This window comes from Anser brachyrhynchus, assembly GCF_964034855.1.
Source record: "Anser brachyrhynchus genome assembly, chromosome: 5".
Lineage (NCBI taxonomy): Eukaryota > Metazoa > Chordata > Aves > Anseriformes > Anatidae > Anser > Anser brachyrhynchus.
Window position 1 is genome coordinate 59109194 of NC_137699.1, and position 21806 is coordinate 59130999.

Below are 21806 nucleotides of genomic sequence, written 5' to 3' on the forward strand. Positions count from 1 at the left end.
TACCTGTTGCCTTTCTGTCTGATTTTCAGATAGCGCAGTCTTTGTTCTGCTTTTCAAGCAGCACTTGCTGACTATGTTACAGGTTTTAGCTGTGCTAGCACATCTTGCAAGTTTTCATGATTTTGCCAATATACAAGAAGTGTAAAAAGTTATTTCAGAGAGTAACAATCTTCTAAACTTTTGTTATATTCCTGTTTTTAGAATTCTGAGCTGCTCTGATTTTTGAGTGAGGTACTTTGTCACCTTAAGGTTTTTGTGATGTGTCACCTGTTGTTCCTGTGAACTGGACTTTGAATGGTTTGCACAGTGCAAACTATGCATCTCAGTTTAAAATTGGATACATTTTTAGAAAGCTGTATAGCATCTTGCCTTGAGTCTCTTTTTTTTTTTTTTGCGGTTTTTAAAAATGTTTTTGTGATATCTTTATAGAAATGTTCTAACTTCGTTTTCTTAAATCTTTGTCTCTTCACAGCTGGCATATTGCATAGTACAGTTTCTGGAGAAAGACCCCTCGCTCACAGAACCAGTAAATATTTTTCATATTTTTTTTCCATCATAAACAGCTTATTTTTTGTGAGGAATGTAAAAAAATAAATAATAAAATCAAATTTATTTTTCTTCTAATTCAGGTCATCAGAGGCTTAATGAAATTCTGGCCAAAAACCTGCAGTCAGAAAGAGGTAAATGATATGGTAGTATTAACAACAACAACAACAAAGTTAGTTTGCTCTGTGATATAATATGCAGGGAATTTTTAGGTTTCCCTGGGTAGATTGCATGATGTTGTGTTGGATCTTGGTGTTAGTTCTTGTAGAAGATTTTCCATACTTAAATTCTGTGTTTGGTTTTTTTTTTTTTTTTTTGGTGTCGTTTTCTGGATAGTTTTGACTATGAAGAGAAAAGCTTCTGATAGCCATGGTTTCTACTCACAAAATAAACATTGGTTTTTATGTAGAGAAGATGATTTCTTTTTGTTTTAGAAAGGATAGAATAAATATATAGAGGATAGATTGGAAAAACTGTTCAACTTGGAATTGTTTATATATGAGGATAGTATTTTTCCAGAGTATATGAAGAATTTTTTATTTTTGGCATATACCTGCTGAACATGTCAAAGATGCAGTTAATACTTTGCATTTTTGTTTCAAATTCTTAATGCAAATCTGAATATCCCTGAAATTTTATGACACAGCAAAACTATTACTTTGAATATTGCTTTGAAAAAGGAGTTAAAATTATGACTTTCCTCAATTAACAGAGTTAAAGACTTGGCCATTCAAAGTCTTTGTATGAGGCTAGGTTTTCAGCATGGGTATGCTGGTGCAATTCTGAAGTTTGCTTTAAAGTACTACAAATACAGTATTTGCTGATACTTCTTTCTTTAAGAGACTACATACAGAGGCTGCCAAAGCTAGAACTGATTACGTTTTTTGAACAAGAGTCTTGTTGAACTAGTGGGAGCTTCCATTTTTCCCTGAAGCGGTCGGATTTGAGGGTATGCAGCATTTTATTGATCAAGATGATTCGCAGTTGTTGAATTCAGTTCTTCATTCCTTGTCTGCAGGTCATGTTCCTAGGAGAGCTGGAGGAAATCTTGGATGTAATTGAACCGTCACAATTTGTCAAAATCCAGGAACCCTTGTTTAAACAAATTGCCAAGTGTGTCTCTAGTCCTCATTTTCAGGTCAGTTTGTATAGGAATGTATAGCCTCAATTTCAAACATAACCCCCCCCCCCCAAATGTAAATACTATTTTACATTATGTGGTTTTAAATACTTGTCTTCTGAATTTCTGTGGAAAGGTATGTTGCAGTAGATGTTTAGTTCTGAGTTCCATTATAACATTTTAAATATATTTGGGGTTACAGCACAGAACTTGAGCCACATAAGAGTTTAAATTTTATCCAGGCAGAGTTTGAGCCCTTATAGGTATAGGTACTCATTGTATGGCCTTTGGACTGATAGGCCCAGTAAGATCTATTTGCTTCCTTTTTTAATGTGGCTGTTGTTCTACTACCTCCTTCCTTCTCTAAAGAGATGTCTGGTTAGAGGTGATAGATCCCATAAACTATTTTCTTTCTTGCATGATAGCAAGAAGGGGGATGAATAGGAATTAAGTTTAATCATATGTGAAGATGAGACAGAATTCATGGCTTGTATCATCTCTGTATTAAGTTACGTGACCTATCCTGGCACAAAGGCAGATGGGACTGCTGTAGGCTCTTTCTTGGTCTACATCTGTTTTAAGTACAGTGTAGATCAGTGTTTTCCCTCCTAGTTCCCATCTCCCCGCCAAGGTGATTTTGTCATTACTACCTTCCCCACATTTAAGATCTCATCTCACATGTTCCCTGCCTCCTTTCTCTTGTATCCTGGGGCTGTTACTTCTAACTGGGAAGTCACAGGATTGAGGGAAAGGGGAGATGGTAAGTCCTTCCACTTGCCCTTCCCTTCCATAGCTGCGGTATTGTTGCATCATCTGCTCTTGGTCTTCAGTGAGTCACACTGTATTGTTCAGGGGAAAGAGAAAGTGGATGCTGTGGGATCTAAATTACAGTACAAAAATAGCATTAATGCAGGTTATACTACTGATTAAAATAGAGTTTTATTTCCCAAATTAATGATTTCTGTTCATTCATCTTAGTGAAATTCCTATGATTTGGTTTTACTTCGGATTATTACAAAAAATGTATCTGAATTCCCATTAATATTCTATTCCTTTGATTCAAAGGTGGCTGAAAGAGCACTGTATTATTGGAATAATGAATACATCATGAGTTTGATAGAGGAGAATTCAAATGTTATACTTCCCATCATGTTTTCCAGCCTTTATAGGATTTCTAAAGAGCACTGGAATCCGTAAGTTTTTGCAATTAAATTTTAAATTACCTCTTGTCAAACTGCTGATCAACGTAGGGAAGTGTCTGCTGAAAAATGACAGAACAGGAAAGATCCAGATTCAAAACTGACATGAGCAGGTGCAGCTCTGTTCATGCCAATATAAATTAGACCATGCTTAAGCTTGGCTCAAAATGTTATTAATTATCTGGTATGTAAACAAAAATCAGTACCTTATGGGATAAAAATAAACCTTCTCATAAATTGGAAGGAAGAGAAATCAGATGTTGCATTGTTATTGAAGAAAAAATGTTGCTCATCAAGTATTTCTCGTAAACAGATTTTTACAAGCTAGTTAATGTGTTAAGTGTGTTCCTAAATTATCTAGAATAATATCACTTGGCACTAATAAAGCTTTGTGGTTGTACTGTGGATGGTACTGATCCCCCTGGTAGACTTCTGGTACGAGCATTTTTCTGAATATTTATGCAGCATATATACACCAGTATGTTCTTAGGTTGGGTTGTTTTTCTAAATGCATTTAAATACGGCTGTTCTCTATTATGCACGATTATAGAGCAGTAACTTCCTATAAATATCCTCTTAATTTGGCTTTTTGATTTTTAAACTTGATGACCTAGTAGAAAATGTTGTAATAAAAAACAGTGTTACAGTTGGATGTCACATATACTCTACTTTGGTTGAGATGTGTTTCTAAGCCAGAGTGGTGACTGTTTAGTAAACCCAGTGTGCTGTGGTCAGGTCCCAGTTGATTTGTTAAGGCCTTATTGTAAAGCATTTGTAAAACATGTCATCTTCTAAAAGGTAAAATATGTCACCTTCTAAAAAAGGCAGCTGAGGGGAGACCTTACTGTACTTTACAATTACCTTAAAGGAGGTTGTATCAAGGTGGGGATTGGGCTCTACTCCCAAGCACCAAGTGATAAGATGGGCAGAAATGGCCTTAAGTTGTGCCAAGGGAGGTTTAGTTTTGGTATTAGGAGAAATGCCTTTACTGAAAGGGTTGTGCGGTGTTGGAGCAGCCTACCCAGGGAAGTGGTTGAGTCACCATCCCTGGAGGTCTTCAAGATATATAGATAATAGAACACAAAAAAGACACTTCCCATGGCATTAATACTACGTTGCCAGTCTCAAACCAGCCTGCCCAACCTTGTGTGCTATGTACTGGGATGCTTCTGGTAATAAGAATATGCCAGTATCCCAGATCTCAGAGTTTTATACCCACAGGAATGTTGTACCTTTGACATGCAAACCAGGTTAAGATGCATGTAAAATAAAGAAGGTATTTAAGGAATCTTTTAAAGAACATTCTTAAATGCAGGCAACAAAAATGAAAGCTTATTGAAAGAAGTGAATAATGGATGGGGATGGAGAACTGGCACGTTTCCTGTATAGGTTTATATTTAAATGTTCCTAGCACCTGTAGCGTTCATTTACTTTTCTGGATGAAGAGTTGTTTCATAAGCAGACCTATGTCTGTATATGATAACTGTGGTATTGGATGAGGAACTGGGATTTCTTGATTGATAGTCTATTCAAATTCTTTGAATGTTTTCAGATTTTTTTTCTTTTCCTTTTTCAGTTGTTCAGTTGCTTCTTTATCTTCAGCTCTGCCAGAAAAGAATTTTGAACTCTAGATAATCAGACTATTGGTAGACCCATATTACTTTGGAAATGCTGTTATATTTTAGGTTATTTATCTAGTCAGTTGGTGTAAAAGAGTAAACTGACTATAACTTTCTCAAACCTTTGTGGGACAAGAATGCCTTTGAAACCTTTTTGAAATAACCAGGATTATACATCACTTATTATATGAACAGGTCACATTTGTCATGTTTTATGCAGTTAAGCAACTGGAATTAAAATAAGCAGTGTTATATTGGCTTTTGTGGTAAGGTCAGGAACAGCAAAAAGCAAAGAAGGCAGGGGTTTATATAGATACTGTGTACTGCTTTGCATAGGTACTGCAATATCTCATCGATGAGACTTTTTTTTTTTTTTTTAAGATTTTATTTTATGATGTACCAAAGTGAAAACGAATATGAAATGTAGTGGTACAATGAAATCACTCTTGGAATGAAGCCTTGTATTTTGCAGAGATGCACTGAATATTCAGCTTCCTAGAAAAAAAAAAAGTTAAGGAAATTTGAATCATTCCCTTTTTGTGTTTACATTCTGTTACTTCTGCAAGCACTGATGATTTTAATCTCCGGAGTTGCATTCAGAATTGCTCCACATCAAGAGCATTTTCTGTTGTTACCTTTTACCCTAGAGTTTTGGTTTACGCCATGTAAGTAGTCAGTAGAGACATGAGAGCTGATTCTCACCTTCAAATGTGTTAATCAAGAGTAGTTCCGTAGAAATCAAAGAATTATCATACTTGGAAGAGCAGAAATGATGGTAAGAGAAATACTTTTCTTTCATGTTTGATTTCACCTGAAACTAAAATTCCTTTCTTTTTTTTCTTTTTTAATGTTTCACAGGGCTATTGTGGCTTTAGTCTACAATGTGTTGAAGGCTTTTATGGAGATGAACAGCACCATGTTTGACGAGCTGACAGCCACTTACAAGTCAGATCGTCAGCGGTAACTTTTTAAAGCTTTTTTTGTCAGCTGTGCATAAGGCCTGCTGTTTAGTTTATTCCTTACACTCAGCTGCAGTTGCATAATCTCATACATAATTGACACAGTGCCTTGTTTTTTCCTCTGTATTCTCTTGAGCCTTCTGTTTGCAAGCTGTAAGATAATGTCATGTAAATGTTGTTCTTTATTCCTTATAAAATACAGTACCTGTTGCTTAGCTTGGGAATCTGTACAGAATTCCTTTTGACCCCATATTCCAAGAGAGTTAGACATATAAAGCTATTTTCTGTTTTTTCTGTCTAAACATCAGGAAGCAGGTCTTTTGGTGTGCGTTTGACAGAACCCTGTTCCAGATCGCTCAGAGAGGTTGTAGAGTCTGCCGTCTTGGAGATCTTCAAAAGCCATCTGGCATGGTCCTGGGCAACCTGCTCTTAGTTTTCCTAAGAAAGGGGTTAGACCCAATGACCGCAGAGGTCCCTGCCAACCTTAAACATTATGTGAAGCTCTTCAGCAATAAAAGAAAACAAGTGTTTAAAGATGACACTTCACTTAACGAGTTAAAAACAAAACAAAAAAAACCTCACACAGTTTGGAAAAAGGCATAAGGGAAATCCCAAAGATTTAATTTTTCCAAAACACTGCTCATAGGCTATATGTCTTAAAGCAAAGAGGCATCTCTCAGTTCTTTTGGTTCTTATTCAGAAGTCTTGCTGTAGCTGAATCTTTGAGTATGCAGGATCCATTAGGTGCACCACTCATACAGTCATTAGTTCCACCCTAATGATATTATGATACAGTATTTTTAGTTTGCCTATTTTCCTGTGCTCCTTAATTTTCATTTTCCAGTTACAGTGCAGATCCTTTTCTCAAGAGTTTTAGCTTATCCAGAATAGCAGGTCCAAAAAAAAATAAAAGAAAGTAAAATTCAAGAACTCTGAACAGTCTGCAACTTTAAGTCATACGTTTTCTGTGACTTAACTTTGGAGTTCCCACAAGCAAAGCGAAGGGTACTGTATGTATTGTATGTCATCAGAAATTGCTATGTTAGTACAGTCTTTCAAGGCTCTTGGATGCCATAGTTTTTGAATCATGTTGCTGGAGTCGCACTGTCCTTTTGTTCTGCTTCATTACTGTAAAATACAAAGTTTTATACACGTAAAATCTACAATTGACACATTAATACAGCATTTTACTTTTAGGGACTTAGAGCTGTATTTTAGCTAAGATGCAGATGAATTCTAGATAGCTGATGATAAGTAAGGCTCAATCTGCTAGATTGAGCACTGTGTGGTTTTCTAGCAGAAAAGTCTGAGGGTCTGGTCATCTAATCCAGCCTTTTATGGAGGAACCTCAGTGGCTTAAATCAATGGCAATTGCACTTTGTACCTTAAGATGAGGCACTTGGCTCTTAGCAGGATTAGACACTGGTGTAGTATGTCCCGTGTCTGGATAACTAACTGTCGTTATAAAACATGTAAATACCTTTTAGTATAAACAGTGATAATTACATTAATTTTTACAGGAAAACTTCATTATTTTAACAAAACAGCATTTTTTTTTTGCTAAACTAAACCAGGAGAAATATGTTCAATGTTAATGACTATGATAGGTCAGATAGGTAAGTTGAATGAGGGTATTATCACCTAAGAGTTTTACTAAGTAGGCATGTATTTAATAATGATTGGATGATAAAATGGATGATAAATATCTGGTAAGTAGCCTGAAAATGTCAGGCTATTTATTTTTTTAACTCAGTTTTATGTGCGTTTTAGTGACAGTGGGCTCTATTCTTTTTTTTTTATCTGTTAAGAGACTTACCTAAGAGTTGCTTTTATTTTTTGTATGCATAATTGCTATTGGAAATTACAATTTAAAATAAACAGGCTAGATGTTGGCATTGTGACTGAATTAAGATGTGTAGGAATAATACTTCTAATGTACTGAAATATTTTCAAGAATATTGTAACATGACAGGCAGGGAATCTGTATCTCTATAACTATTAGATTTTCACTTCATCTGCACCTTCAGGGTGATGTAATAGAAATTTAATGCATTTTGTACCTTGCAGTATCAGGGAGATTTATTCAAAGCAAGCTACAGCAGAGACAGGAAATTTAGAAAGCAAATAATGCAGGTTAAGCAAATGTTTGTTTAGCTGTTTAATTTTATCAAATAAGCCATTTAAAGCCTGTTGTTAAAGCAAATGCTACATAAAATTTTTTAGGGGAAAAAAAAAAGCAAAGCACCGACCAGAAGACAGATCTTAGGTCTGAACTTTCCCTTGGGTGATGGATGCCTAAGGTGTATGAAAGTAATGTATGTAATAATAGTGATTCTAAAAGAATAAAGGAACACTTGTTCTAGAAAGTGGCTGTTATTTTTAAGACTGAAAACAGCTTCCTTAAATAAACATGAAAATTATTCAATGAAAATTAGTGCTGAAAATATTAATTTCTACAAATCGTGATATATTTGATCCATAATAAAAGTCCATGGCATTTTTTTCTTCTATATTACAAGGTAGTGTCTATGAACACTGTTATTGTGTTCAGTTTATGGACATATTGCTTTTTTTTAGTGATACTTAAATAGGTAACAAAATGAAAAAATAAGTAATTTACAAAAATTAAGTATACGTTATAATTGCAAGTGTGTTGAACAAAATTAGTATTGCTAATTAATGTGTACTGTATATTTTTTTTACGTAAGTTCTCTACAGTCTTCTCTCCTGCTAACTTTTTGTTTTATTTCATCTGTCAGTGAGAAGAAGAAAGAGAAAGAACGTGAAGAACTGTGGAAAAAACTGGAGGATTTGGAATTAAAGAGAGGTCTTAGACGTGATGGAATAATTCCAACTTAACAAAAAAACAAAACAGCATTATTAACCTGTGGAGTCACACATTTATGTAGTAGAAGATGGAGCAACAGTTTTCTGTATTGTGCAACTTTACAGTAGATTTCACATTTGTTTCATTATTACAACAGCACTGTATATACCTGTCTCTAAGTAAAGGAAAAAAATAAGGACTTTAATCCAAAGTTTGGACAGCAGATGGACTTCTCAGAACTTTGCAAACATAATCATTGTTTTAACCCTTCTTAAAAACCAGTCTTCAAAGATCTGTTGATGAAAATTGCAATGTCAAATTCCATTGTCAGGACCTGTTCCTTATTTATCGTTAGCAGAGAGTATAATACAACTTTCAAATGTGAACAATCTTAAAATTTAGCTTGTCTTTCTGCTAAACTGTTAAGTGTATTTATAGTAAAAGAGAAAAAAAGACTGTCATTTCCTTATGAGTTTGTGTAACATCCTCCTTCTCTGGATAACTTTACTGTAATTTGACTTTTTTTTTTTTTTCCTTTTGCACATCTTCATAAGTTGAATGTCCATTCAGATCAGGACCATGAAAAAACATAGGTCCTGAATAAAAGTTTTGTTTACTGGTGTGAGCATTTTTTAGTACCAGGCTGTCTCTGGTGCTTCTTTAATTTGAACATTAGGAGTAAAAAAAACTAGTAGGTGATAAACATAGTAGAAAAGGGAGCTTTGGATTCATGCACCTATTTATTGCAAATCAAAATTAGTGTCCACGATCCTTTAAAAATGGGCAGTGGTAACACCCTAGATTTCAGTACCTAACCAGTATTAGTGTTATGGAATTGGACACACATACCAGACCTGTTTTAGAAATACTAATTGCTAAACTATTACAGTATGTTTTTATTGGACCATTTTGAAAGAATAAAGACAAACACTAAACAGTGCAAGCATGAAATTGATCTCCAATGGTCATGGATCTGATTGGAAAATGAGTTGAGATAGCAGTTTGGACTGTTTGGAGTTGTTGCCTTACTTTTTAATATGTATTTATAAAGTGTTCCAGCAAAAGAGGATGTAGCCTCTAAGAAACATACTATAGTGTTTTTGTGGTTTTAGTACTATTACTCATCACAATACCAGCCCTATGATCTTAGCTGGAAAGGATTCTGGATAATATACTTCTGCATTCTCATCTGGATGCTCATTCCTAACTACTGTATTTGTTACCAAAAGTGGTTCTACAAATGCTACTGAAAAAATTCTGGAAATCCTAATGTTCTGAGTATTAATAATAAAGTTTAAAATGCTTTTATATCAAAGGTGCATTGTGACCAAATTGTTTAAAACAAAAGAAAAAAAAACAAAGAAGAGGGCTGTATTATAAGTATACATTATTGGCTATCTGCTTTGTATTTGAAAGTGGAATCTTACATCTTTGGTAGGTAAAATGCTGATAAGACTTATGTACAGTATATATTTAGCTAATGCAGTTGCATTATTATATACCGAAAGGTATGTGTTTTGGGATTTTTCTCCAGGATGCTTTTGAACTGTTATAGACATATGACAACAGTGAATTGATAATCCTAAACCATCAATCCAGCAGTATTTACAGTATAAAACTGAATTGGTGTTCATGAGTCTTTGTGATAGTTGCAAACATGAATTTATGACCTGTTGCCATTGATAGAAGTACAGTATAAATACAAGCTTGTATATTTTTCTTCCTACCATTTAAACATACAGTAGGATTTGAAGTTTTCTTGTTTCCAGGCACAGAAAAGAGGAAAAAAAGAATTCCCTACTAGACTACTGACTGTTTCAGGATTATCAGGTCACAGTTTGTACTTCTGGGTCTGCGCACACAAATGTTGTAAACTCAACAATTTTGTAAAAGGTTGGCACTGTTAATTCTGGAAAGAAAAGGTGGAACTACTCATATGCAACACCAAACACAATGGGATTAATGAGCTTCTTTAAAGAACACTGACTGGGACGCAATGTAAATTAGGCAGTTACTGTCATAGTTGAAACATTTTATTTTAAAGTGCTGAAGCAAAGGTGCAAGCTGAAATACTGAAGATTAAATAAATTTATAACAAATCATGTCCCTTAGCCCATTGATTTTGACAGTCTTTTATTTCTGTTACCAAAAAAAAAAAATATTGACTAGTGTGATTTCTGTGTGAGATGATCACGCTTTGCAAGAGGGTGGACTTAAACTCATGCTTAAAGACTGTTCAATTGTGGAAAAACTGAGATGTAACAGAGGAAAAAAAAATGTTTTCCACCTGGTGGAGTAAAACAAAACAATGTGAAATTAGAAAAAGCACCTTGTCCTGTACTTAGAGTTTAGGTGAGTGTTGTTTGTTCATAACCTTTTGGTTTTGACATGACATTTTGGTATTGATCATACAAAACTGATGAGAACCTGATGGGTTGCAATATTTTGTTACCTCTGATGTTACCTCTGATGTGGGGATAGTGGGGAGTATCTAAAGTTTATAGATGATTTATCACTTCCGAGAAGGAATGTTTTCTTTAAGCTGAACGAGACGATGTGATATTAGTCACTTGACTCTAAAAGGCTGGCACGACGCTAGGTTGCACTGTGCGATGTATGCGAAGAAGCACTTGCCACAATGATCTGACTGTACCCCCGGGATCCGCTGTTTGCCGCAACCCAAATGCGATATTCTGCCGCTGCACAGAGCTCCCCTGGGGATCGATGGGAGCTTTAGGCAAAGAAGAAGGCAGCATATGGGCCCAAGTGTGATCAGTGCATCTATTTAATTGTGCTTTTCATTTGCTTCTTGAGTTCCAGAAACTACCTTTATTTGTGTAAATGTTTTTATGAACTGCTTGGACGGCAGTTGATGGGTGATCGCTTATGTCCTGTGCCATATTGGTTTCAGGAGCAAGGATTGAATACTGTCTGGTAAAAGGAAAGAGCTGCGTTTTCAATACTAGGGCATTGCATCAGGTCATGGGGATGTAACAGCTGTAAAAGTGAAGTTCCTCTCAGATACTTTAAATTGAGCACATATTGCTTTCTTCATCTTGCAAGTCTCCCTTATTGTTTTCCTTTCATTGCTTTTGAGTGGTTTTTGTCTCTCGTCCAAAGGTTGGAATGCTTTAAATAAAAGTGTTCTACTGCCATTGGAGCGTTCACTAGTAAATTTAATCTTGGTTTTCTTAGCATAAATAAAAGGATTTAATTTATTTTTTATCTCCTCCTATATATGGAAAAATCAAGGCTGTTGGAGCCAAGAATTGCTTGAGCAAGAAATGCAGCAGCTGTACTTAAATTTTACATGTGTAAGTACAGCCTCAGGCTCTTACTCTATGGAAAGGAAAATAAATTAGAGCTTTAAAAACCTTTTTATTGTTTTGTGAGGAAGGAGAAAGAACTGAACAGATTCTTCTCCCCCCAAATAAAACCAAAATGATTTGGTTTGGGTTCTCTCTTGGAAAACAAAGATGGCCTTTTCTCTTAATTGTGTAACTATCACTGCTAGCGATGGCCCTAAAGCAAGATAAAGGTGACAGTGCAAGATTGAAGAATGTTTTTATTTACATGTGACTTTTTTTTTTTTGCTCACCTGCTTCCCTTAGCAGCTAAGTTGTGAGACACAAATTAGTTTTTCCAGTTGGTATCTGCAGCAGATTTTGTATTGCCCAGTTTTTCATTTAAGGTCTATGAAACAGTATCTTGAAATAGGATGGAACTAATTTCCATTGAAACCTTTTATCCAAGTGTTGCTTCCCATCCACAGAAGTGTACACTTTTTATCATGACCTCTCTGAATACAAGTTTTTGTTATTTGGATCACTTACTGTAAATATGTTGTATTCATAACCTCATGTAAAGATGAGGGGTTTTCAAATATAAATAGTACCGATACATTTCTTGTTGTTGTCCTATTTTTGATTGTAGTATAGCGAATGACCTGTCATGCTTTTTGTTTAAAGGTTAGCATTAGATTCATAGATCTTAATATTTTAGCATTTCATTGTTTAAGCAGGAGAGGGCAGCAAAAGTTCATTTTTCCCCATAGGAATGCTCTGGTCCATTACTGTTTTTAAATTTAGATGCATTAAACTATCTGTGGGTAGGGGGGAAAAATGAAACATTTTTTATATTATATTAAAAGGTGCATATGAAAATATATAGACTGGTCCAACCAGACTGTGAAAATGTCTTCTACTTACATCAAAGTAATAATAAAAGAAAAATATCTTCCACCTCTGGATAAAGTACAAGCAGGTCTTAAGCTCTTGGGTTCAATTGTCATTCTTTGGAAATAGTTTAATTTCTTAAAAATGGTATCAAAGAAACTCGAACTCAGTGGTGCTCCCAGCTATAAATGTGTAATCTTCCTCTTTTGCACATGCTCAAGAGGCTCTGTACTGTGGGTGCATCTAAATAAAGAAGCAATGAAGTGTTTTCCAGGTGCTTGGCTTTTTTTTCCACCTCCTCCCGTCTAAACTTCATCTACCTTTTCAACAGTGAGCTACCAGCTACCCATTCCTATGCATTAAATGTAAAGACACTAGTCTAAGAAAAAACACCCAGCGAGGTGGTACTTTATGTTTCTGCCAGAATTACTAGCATAAACTTCCAGTTTCATTAGTTTTTTTTGTTTTTTTTTTTTTTAAGGTCTTCTCATGATGATCATCATCCTTGTACTGCATGCTTGTGAGGAAGGTAAAAGCAGTGGCTAAAGGAAAACAAGCATTAGATCTACACGGTGTTTTGATAAACCCTTTGAGCCGTAACACAGCAGGTGAAAGAACAAGACTTACTCGTTGTAGTATCATTCTACTGTTTTAGTCCTTGTGGTGCTCTGCATTTCGTTTTAGAAGTGAGGAGAAGGGCTTAAGATGGTTACTTGCATGGAAAACAGCCTCTGGAGAGAAGGGCAGGTAGAGCCTGGGAAGGGGTAGTGCTGGTGAATGGCTTTAGCAGAAGCACAGCCGCCGTGGATTCTGCGATAAAACTGGGGACTGTATGTATTAAACATCTACTGCTGATTTTAAAAGGTCAGCTTTCCTAGGTGAGTTATTCCAGTAACCTGATTCTTAACAATTCTTTCCACTTTGACGCTTTTCCAAATCGAATTTTCAGCAGCTGGATCTTGCATGCCTTCGTTAGAAGAGCTTATTGTTGGAAATCTCTTTAATACTTCTAAGACTGTATTCAGATCACTTATCATCTTTCTGTCTCTTATTGCAAGGCAAGTCTTTTCCAAAGAAGTTCAAAAAATAAAATCAGAACCTGCAGTAAGTTGGCCTTCAGGGTAGGATTTGTCTTCAGTACTTGCAAGTTAGAAAGCAACCCTTAAAGGACTGGAATTAGTAACTTAAAGCAGTTTCCTACTTCTTGTAATGATAATTGCTTTGCTAATTTTTCACTTTGTCTTTCCTTCTCAGGAGTGTTCTGGTTTCCTCATGTAATAGCAGAGCTCCTAGTTTATCTTGCATTAAGTTTGGACCCAGATCACAAGTCTGTGGCCTACGAAAGTGATTTTGCATGCAGGTAAAGGCCCAAGTCTCTGTTCAATTATCGCTTTAACGTGCAGTGAAGCAATAGTCTGGATATTAAACTAGAAACTGATACATGCTCTTGCAGTATGAATTCAGAACTATTTGGTTTTGAAGATTAAATGCTGAAGCCAAAGTGAATATCTGGAATTTGTTAGTAAATACCTTGAAAGGAAGCATACTAACCCAAAGCGAGTAATGACTTCAGGCTTCTCTGGAAGCTCCCCATCACATAAAAAATAATATAGTGAAACTTTATTCTTTTCCTGGGTGTTTCTTTTATTATTACCATTATTATTCATTTTGTCTACTCAATACTTTTCCTCCCTCAAACCACTGAAGGTTCGAGATGCTGGAGATTGCTCAAGAAGAATGGAAATCTTGTGGTATATTTAAAAAGAAAAAAATAAGTTTTGTATTGCTAGACAGTGGTGCATGCCTTTGATAAACACTTGACAATGTCTGGGAACTTGTTCTGCATTATCCCTGAAAAAAAAGCACGGGGAAGGGAACGCAGTCAAAATATTCTACGTGGCTTCTGAACCTTGGTTTTGAGCTTCTTATTTTGACACCGGCAGAGAAAAGTTTTTGATGTTGTACGAAGGCTGCACTTCACTGACCGAGCTAGCAGCAACCCAAAAGGCAGTATTTACAGAGCATCTGGCTAGCGGAGTGGTGCGCTGAGGATACGTATGCCAAACTGCCAGCCAGAGCACAGTGAAGCTCGACTGTAATTGGCCTGACAGTAAGGAAGGAAAGACATAGTGTTTTTATGAGTATATGTGCAGGCTTCTAGCAACAAGTTCGGAAGTTACGTGCAAAACTTTGCTTGGATTGAGCAGGCTCTGGTCAATTTTGAATCTTTACCTCCTGATGAAGCACATAAGGGTTAGCTGGGTGAGCCTACTGGTCAAACAGCACCACTCAATTTTGGATATCTTTTTAATATTCATTCTGTGAAATGTACTGAGTTGGACTACAGATTATGCTTATCTGTTGTCCCTAAGATTATGTGATGACTCCCATGCATTTTCTAGAGATTGCTTTGGCTATGCAGATAACGTGCATGAGTGGAAGATAGCCGTACACATAAATATCTTACATCAAAATATGCATCTGTGTTCTACAGTCCTCCTTTTAGGCATCTTGGAGGCAGTAGGCTGAAGTCTGCTGTTGATACGTCTCAAAGTAAACTGAAATTTGGCAAAAGACCCTTGATTTCTGCAGCAAGGAAATGTGGAATTCAGACAGTGGTAATTAATTTATTAGCCCACAGACTATTTCACAAACACAAAGGGGCATTATCGCTATTTGCTGTGCATGACACTCATCAGACAGTAATTGTTGATTTGGTTAGTGATTATTTCAAGCGTCAGTTCTGGCCAGACTAGAATTACCCCGAGGAATACAAAGGAGAGAGCGTTTCCCGCTGCGCCGTGGTGCGTCTCGCCGCCCCCGCTCATGCCATCCTCTCAAGCGATGCCAGCCTCCTGCTACAAGGCTCCTCCAACGCAAGGGTGAGGACTTGCGACGAGCTGAAGTTGAGCAAAATTTGTCGTTCTGGTCAAATTCTTCCTGAGGAAGACAGGGTTGGTGGCCTGCGCTGGTGGGTGTTTCTGCCTTACCAAAGCAAATGGCTTTCCATGTGGTTAGCTAAACGTCTCTGAGTTTTAGAGTGGCCCTTGTGAGGTAGTTCTGCTTTAGCAGAAACTGTGTTGAAGCTTTTTTCAGGTTAAATTCTATTTCTGTAATGATCTTCAATCTATTAACTCCCTCTAAAATTTCCAGCTTGAGTCATTAAATGACCCATAGCCTGCTTCCAATCCCATTGCTCTCTCTTTGGTTATTTGGAGTTTGTTGGCAAAGTATTTGCAACTGCTGAATTCTGTAAATTTGCTCCAATTATTAGAAATGCAGTAGAACAGCTGAAGATGTATATAGGACATAAGGGTTTTAATTTAACACCCTAATGTAAGATCACACGGAATGATTTTTCCCTCCTAATTTTCTTCTCCCATCCGACCTATTTGTTTTCTTTTGCTCTACAGCTAATTCTGCTGATGGTAAATTTGAATACGTGCAACACAGAAGCCAAATGAGAGAACAAAGGAGCTGCTTTCAAGATCTGTGTTTCCAGGGAAGGTTTGTAAGTTCCCCTTACAGCACAATCTTCCATGCTCCTCCCTCATGCCCTTCTCTGCGCATGAAAATTCATGTCCAGCCATCCCCCAAAAGCTCCTAGAAGCACCATGCCTTAATTTAGGGAGTACATGTGGTCAATATCTGCAAAAATCAGATCCTTAAGGGTTGTATAAGCCTTTTTGATTCTTCTGCTAAAACAGTTAAGTCAGGCCAAGTGTATGCATGATTTCGTGCTGGTTTGTAGGTTTTGTCAGAATACGGGAGTGTTAGAATATGGCATTTTAGTCCATCAACTCTTTTGTCTTTTTTTTTTCTCTGAATTTTCATCTGTTTTTGTTGCAAAAAGTTTATGTTAGTAACTTTATGCAGTCCAAATGCACTCCATGTAATAAAAGAAAAACAGGCAGTTCCAGGAGTGGCAGCAGAAGCACTCACACCTGGCTTCCCGTGTCCCTGTCCCACACGTGGTTTCCCTGGTACAGCTTGTGGCACCTACAGGAGCTACATCTGTGGCAACAACTCCTCTGACACGTGGTGGGACTCAACCATGACAGAAGCTGGGGAGAGAAGAGGAGAAGTGCCAGCAGTCAGGTACATGTGGTGTGATAACAGAGGATTTGTTTCCATAGGAGACTTCACCATCACGGGATATTAGGCTCCTTGCCTGGATCGAGAGGCGCTGATCCAACAGCAGCCCCCTGGTTTCTGCCAACTGTTTCGGACTTGCTTGGCCAAACCAAGAAGGCCCTAGCGTTCACGTGCAGGAGCAAGTGATCGTGCCGAAGGTACGAGGTATGTACAGAGTCTGCCTTTTACTTGATGAATTCAGAGTCTAGGAAAAGAGATTAACTAAATCAGTTAGATTGTTAAGAAACTCTCCCCCCTTTTTCTTTTTACTCCTTTTAATCGAGCATAATTTATATTCCTGCTAAATCCACCGTCATTACGCGCCTTTCTCTTTTCCTCTTCTAAATTACCAAGCCAGTTTCACATCCTTGGTGATGAAATGTATGCAGTGTGTAACTTAATGGAACAAAAATTAACCTATTATTGGGATTTGAAATCTAATAATTAAATGTAAATGCTTGGATTCATTGTCTAGGGAAACAGAACCTATAAATAAGCCATTTAATGTCATACTGGTATTTTCTTTTGATCAGGCTTCAATTAGTCAGTGATGTAGGATATCCTGTTTTGGTTGCATCATTATTGCAGCAGGGAGTGTTAACATGAAATCCAGATCCCGTACTAATAAATAACGACTCATTTTCCAAAGCTTAAGTTGTCTTTTCTATGTAAGCTTGATTTCATGGGATAACTGTTCGACCAGCTTTTGTACATTATGGTAGGATAGTCCTGAGGCAGAACTGGGAAATGTATTGTATCTCAGTGTTTTAATGGCAGCAGAAACAAGAACAAAGATCAGCTAAAAGGGAAAGCATTTCCCTTAACACCGTTTTCCAGTACCCAGGATGGGCAAAGTACAGGTGAGGCTTGGGGTTAGTGATACCAAGCTTGCTATGGAAATGCTGGCCATTGGTTAAAAACGTGACTTTCCTTCCATCCTGGCTTTTCTCCCTGCGTGCTGCCTGACTTGGCAGTGGTTGAAGCTTTGAAAAGTATTTTCCTTTGCTGTAACCTTGAATTGTTTTCCATGTGTTCGCGTTCTGTCAGTCGCATCCATTATCCTCATCTGTTTGTTCGTGCTAATCCGTTTTCTAAGTAACATCTGGAAATGTCTCTTCAGCAAAGTACAGAACTGGGGTGTTTGCCTTTTTGCCTGCACAGAGAAGACTGGGCAGGTAGGGGAGGAGAAGGGTTCCTGGCGTCTCTGTGCTGGTGGGATGGGAGTGTGAGCAATGCAATGTGGACAGGCCTCTGTACGGGTGCTGTTCCTCCATGCCCCCAGGTCCTGGGGTGAGAGGGCCATGGGGTAATCCTCACCCACTCCCCTGGGGTCTCCGGTCAGGTTTCCTATCCCATAACATGCTTTCCAGTGCTTTGGTGAATGGATACCTCCTGTTCTCTCCTTGCCTCTGGCTGGCATGCACCCTCTCTCATCCACAGCTTTCTTTTTCTCCCTCTTACAAGAGGTATTCATCCCATCCTAAACTCTTTCTGATCCCCCAAAGTGCCACCATTACTCCTTATCGCCAAACCCACTGCAGTCCCAGACCACATGCCTGACTTGGAGCTCGTGTACGCTCTGGTGGTTTTGTTGGGACCTGTTCCTCCTGTTCTCCAGAGCTCGTACCCACATCAGCCACTCTTCTGTTGGATCCCCTGGCAGGTCAAGTCGAGCCTCTCACCTGGCTCTTCTAGAAGAAAGAAATCCTCTGCTCTGATAACATGAGGATGTGAAAGACGTAACAAGTAAGTAACGGTACAAAATCAACCGGTGCTTAGAGGACAGAGTGTGTAGACAAAAAGAGTGTTGGTCCTGAACAGAATTTGTCCCTGTGCAGGAGGGTATTCTATTTTAATCTCAAAAACAAAAAAGCAACAATATGTTTTTCTATCAATGGCTAAGTTAAAAAGAATAATCATTTGAAAAGAAGAAATATTTTATGATTTTTCCTTGGCTGCCCTCATGCTTGCTTCAAGAGGGAGAAATACCCCCTTCTAAGAACAAGAATGCTGTGGTCATTGGTGGAAGTCCCATTGCAGTCAACAAAAATAAAATAAAGGTCTGCTGCGTCTATATGGGAAACTGGACAATAGCAATAGGAGTGATGTGGACTCAGTTTCCTCTTCCTGGAGTAAATTTATCCTATTAATATCATCCGCTGTTTTGTGTACATTAGCTGCATGACCCCTAGAAAGCTTTTATGCCTGTAAGCTTCAGAGAGGAGTTCAGTCCCGCTTTGCTTCCTGCACGTCTTAGAAGGATGTACCCATCGCCTCCAGACAAAACTTTAATAAATTTATGCTGCATTATTTGTGAATAGTACATGAGCCTGCAGTCAAACATTGAAGAACATATAATAAAACCCAATCCCCTCATGTTAAGTAGAGTGAGTTTTTTTCTAAGGCTGTCTAGACACAATGTCTGTGTACAAAAGAATTTTGTTCTGAATAGGGCACCACTGTTAAAATGATGATACTGTGCTAATGTGGAAATTGAAAGGGAATTTTTGCTTTCAAGGGTAGGGAGCTATCCTTTTCTGGTGCGGTTGTCATCTTAAAATGCCGTCTTTTCTCCTCTGAGACTTTCCATTATTATTACTTATTTAAAACATTGTTTTGAGCAAAAACTGCTTACCTAATCACTGAGGTGAGGAAAAAATGGAAATTAAGCAGTCTAACTTCACTTCCTTGTCTGGAGAGTACCAAATGCATACAGAAGAGGTATTTTGTGCGGGTTGCAGTGAGCATCATACGATGCTGAGACGCAGGATGCATGCTGCCCATCGTGGCACCCTGTAAGGAGGTGGGCTGATATCTGGTAGACTCTGGAAGAAGTTGGCATGCATGAAATGCACTGCTCTGAGCCACAGCAGCAGAGGTGAAAATGAAGAACAGGCAAAATCTGTTGCAACGTTTACCTTCCTTCAGGGTGCTCAGATGTATAAGAAATTGGAGAAAAAAATCATTTTTGAATAATGAACATGTCAAATCTGTCTACATCCAGGAAAAAATATTTATTCCACTCCCCCCAGTGTATCAGGGCAGGGTTGTCATAGCCGTGGCAGTCAAGGGCTAGTCTGGATCTCTTGCTCTTTCTGCCCATGCCATTCTAGTGGTTGAATGTTGTAGCTTTGTCTCATAGGCTAATAATTTCTTGGGTATGTACGATGGCTGATGCAAGGTTAGTGCGCCTGATGTCTCCCCAGGAGTAGCCCAAATGAAAAAAGATAAAGCCACCTCTGGATGAAATGCCACGAGCCTTCTTTAGGCAGCTGTGAAGATCCTGATTCAGTGCCTGCTGCTTAAAACTCCCCCTTGACATTAATGGTAGCAAGGCCAAACCACAAAGCAGGATTCTTTGGGTGGTGAAGTTCCCACACCTCTGTGATACAAAGAGTCCTTTTCATTCCACAGCTGCCCTTGGGTTAGGATGGGAGAAACCCTTGCTGCCCAGCCTGGAGTCACTGCCTGGCTCTTGGGTATTAGCAGGAGGTTTGCAAAACTTTTGCCTCAGACTGAAACCCAGTCTGGACACAGTCCTGCACATGTAATCAAACAACCGAAACGGGGGAAAATAACAAGTTAACCAATTTTCATCATTCTGTCAACACTGTAGCTCCTTGGATTAAAAATAAATGAAGTACTTTCTCAGTTGAAAAAGACTGTGAAATTCAGTGTGCAGAAGCTGTCATTGTCACTGATCTCTTCAGAGACACATTGCTAGTTCCACCAAAACCCTCTGTACTAGGCAGACAATATCACCTAACGCAGGAAAATGTGCAAACCCAAATGTCACAGCCAGTTACCCAAGTATCTATGCCTTTTCAGCACCCTGGGACCAAGGTGTGTTTTCCAAAAGGACTATAAACCAGCCTCATTGTCCACTGTCAGTGGCAGTAGGGTTTTGCCCAGTGCTGAACTCTTCAAAGTCTAGCCTATAGCACATCGCGGTTGAGTGATACCAAAGGGCCCTGGGTTCAGAAATTCAGTTCCATACAGCTGGAGCCAGCAGGCCATCTGATCCCTTCATACACTCATCACTGATACTAATTAGGCAAACCTTTAATTTTCTAGCCATGCGTTTAGGTTCAAACCCAACATCTTATTATCTTTACAGCTTTATCAGTGAGTCATTTGTGATGCGTTTTCCTTATAAAGCAACATCTGTATGTTGTATTCTTTACATGTTGATGGGGTTCGGAGTCTTCCAGTATTTCAACTTGAGTGGGAATCCCTGGGGTACAGTTTGGCACACCATTCTGAAAACATACCTTTTAGTCATTTCACTGCTGGGTTTCAGCTTAAGTGGCTGATTGAGGATTTATACAGCTGGATTTCGGCATCTGTTTGCCACATGCCAGCTGCCACCAAAGCAAGAAATTATTACACTGGGTCATGATTTACATATTTGACCTTTAAGCGTAGGAGAATATAGCAGAAATTGTCAGAATCAAATACAATACAAAACCCTGTGAAGTACAAAGCTTGTCTTGTCAGACCATCAGGTCTTTATAAATTAATCTCTGGTTTGGAAGTCTCTTTAAATGACAAAAACATTTTGTTTTTATCAGGGTTTATCTGTCTAATCTAATTAAATTAGACACATCTTACAAAGGCTGCTGAATATAAAGTGCTTGAAGAAAAGCAGAAAGTATATAGCAATAGCAGCATGAAATTGAGTCTGTGGTTCTCTTTCAGTTAATCTGTATTGATTAATCTGTATGCAGAAGACTACTGGCTCCTACTTGAACTTGCAGCTCAAGTAACTATCAACATCTTTTATTAAATTATAATTCCTGAACTCGTAAACAAGTTATAAATTATGAGTGATGTGATCCCAGTGACAGGAAGCTATTCCTCTCTGGGGCAGAGCTGAGTTTTGGAAAGCACTACATGTATGAATGCACTCCCAGGGACTGGACATCTGATCGTCCTGTGCTGGCATTGGCATCTCACAGGTCGTGGCATGTGTGGAGGCATGAACGATTTACTGTGCAGTAGTGTGCCTGCTGTTGGTTTGGTTTATAAGGGTGGTTTTGAGATGGATTGTGGCTAAGGGGTGATATTCAGGACTGGTCTATGATAGTTGTCAAAAAAGGGTGCTAAATACAATCTCAGTATGGTCTCCGTGTTCTTTCACAAAGAACGTGCTTGTCTGTCTCCAAATACATTACAGAAGAGTTAAAACAGAGATTCCTGCAGGAAGGACATGGGCTTGAGTACAGTG

At 38.0% G+C, this 21806-nt stretch overlaps 2 protein-coding genes across 7 annotated transcripts in view; both read left to right on the forward strand.

Moving 5' to 3' along the window:
* PPP2R5E (protein phosphatase 2 regulatory subunit B'epsilon) overlaps positions 1–12713 on the forward strand; it is a 74935-nt gene extending 62222 nt beyond the window's left edge. For 3 of the 5 annotated variants that reach the window (XM_080594027.1, XM_080594028.1, XM_080594030.1), the window contains 6 exons: positions 473–526; positions 630–680; positions 1565–1684; positions 2732–2859; positions 5343–5444; positions 8203–12713. In XM_080594027.1, coding sequence (XP_080450153.1) covers positions 473–526; positions 630–680; positions 1565–1684; positions 2732–2859; positions 5343–5444; positions 8203–8302 — 555 coding nt within the window. In that variant the 3' untranslated portion in view covers positions 8303–12713. The remainder of the gene's footprint in view (positions 1–472; positions 527–629; positions 681–1564; positions 1685–2731; positions 2860–5342; positions 5445–8202) is intronic. The other 2 variants (XM_080594029.1, XM_080594031.1) reach the window with 1 other exon arrangement.
* A 138-nt stretch (positions 12714–12851) lies between these two features.
* The window catches only part of GPHB5 (glycoprotein hormone subunit beta 5), a 31817-nt gene continuing 22862 nt past the window's right edge, over positions 12852–21806 (forward strand). For both annotated transcript variants that reach the window (XM_080594038.1, XM_080594039.1), the window contains exons 1-3: positions 12852–15327; positions 15859–15952; positions 16582–16744. The gene's annotated coding sequence lies outside the window, so the exon portion shown is untranslated. The remainder of the gene's footprint in view (positions 15328–15858; positions 15953–16581; positions 16745–21806) is intronic.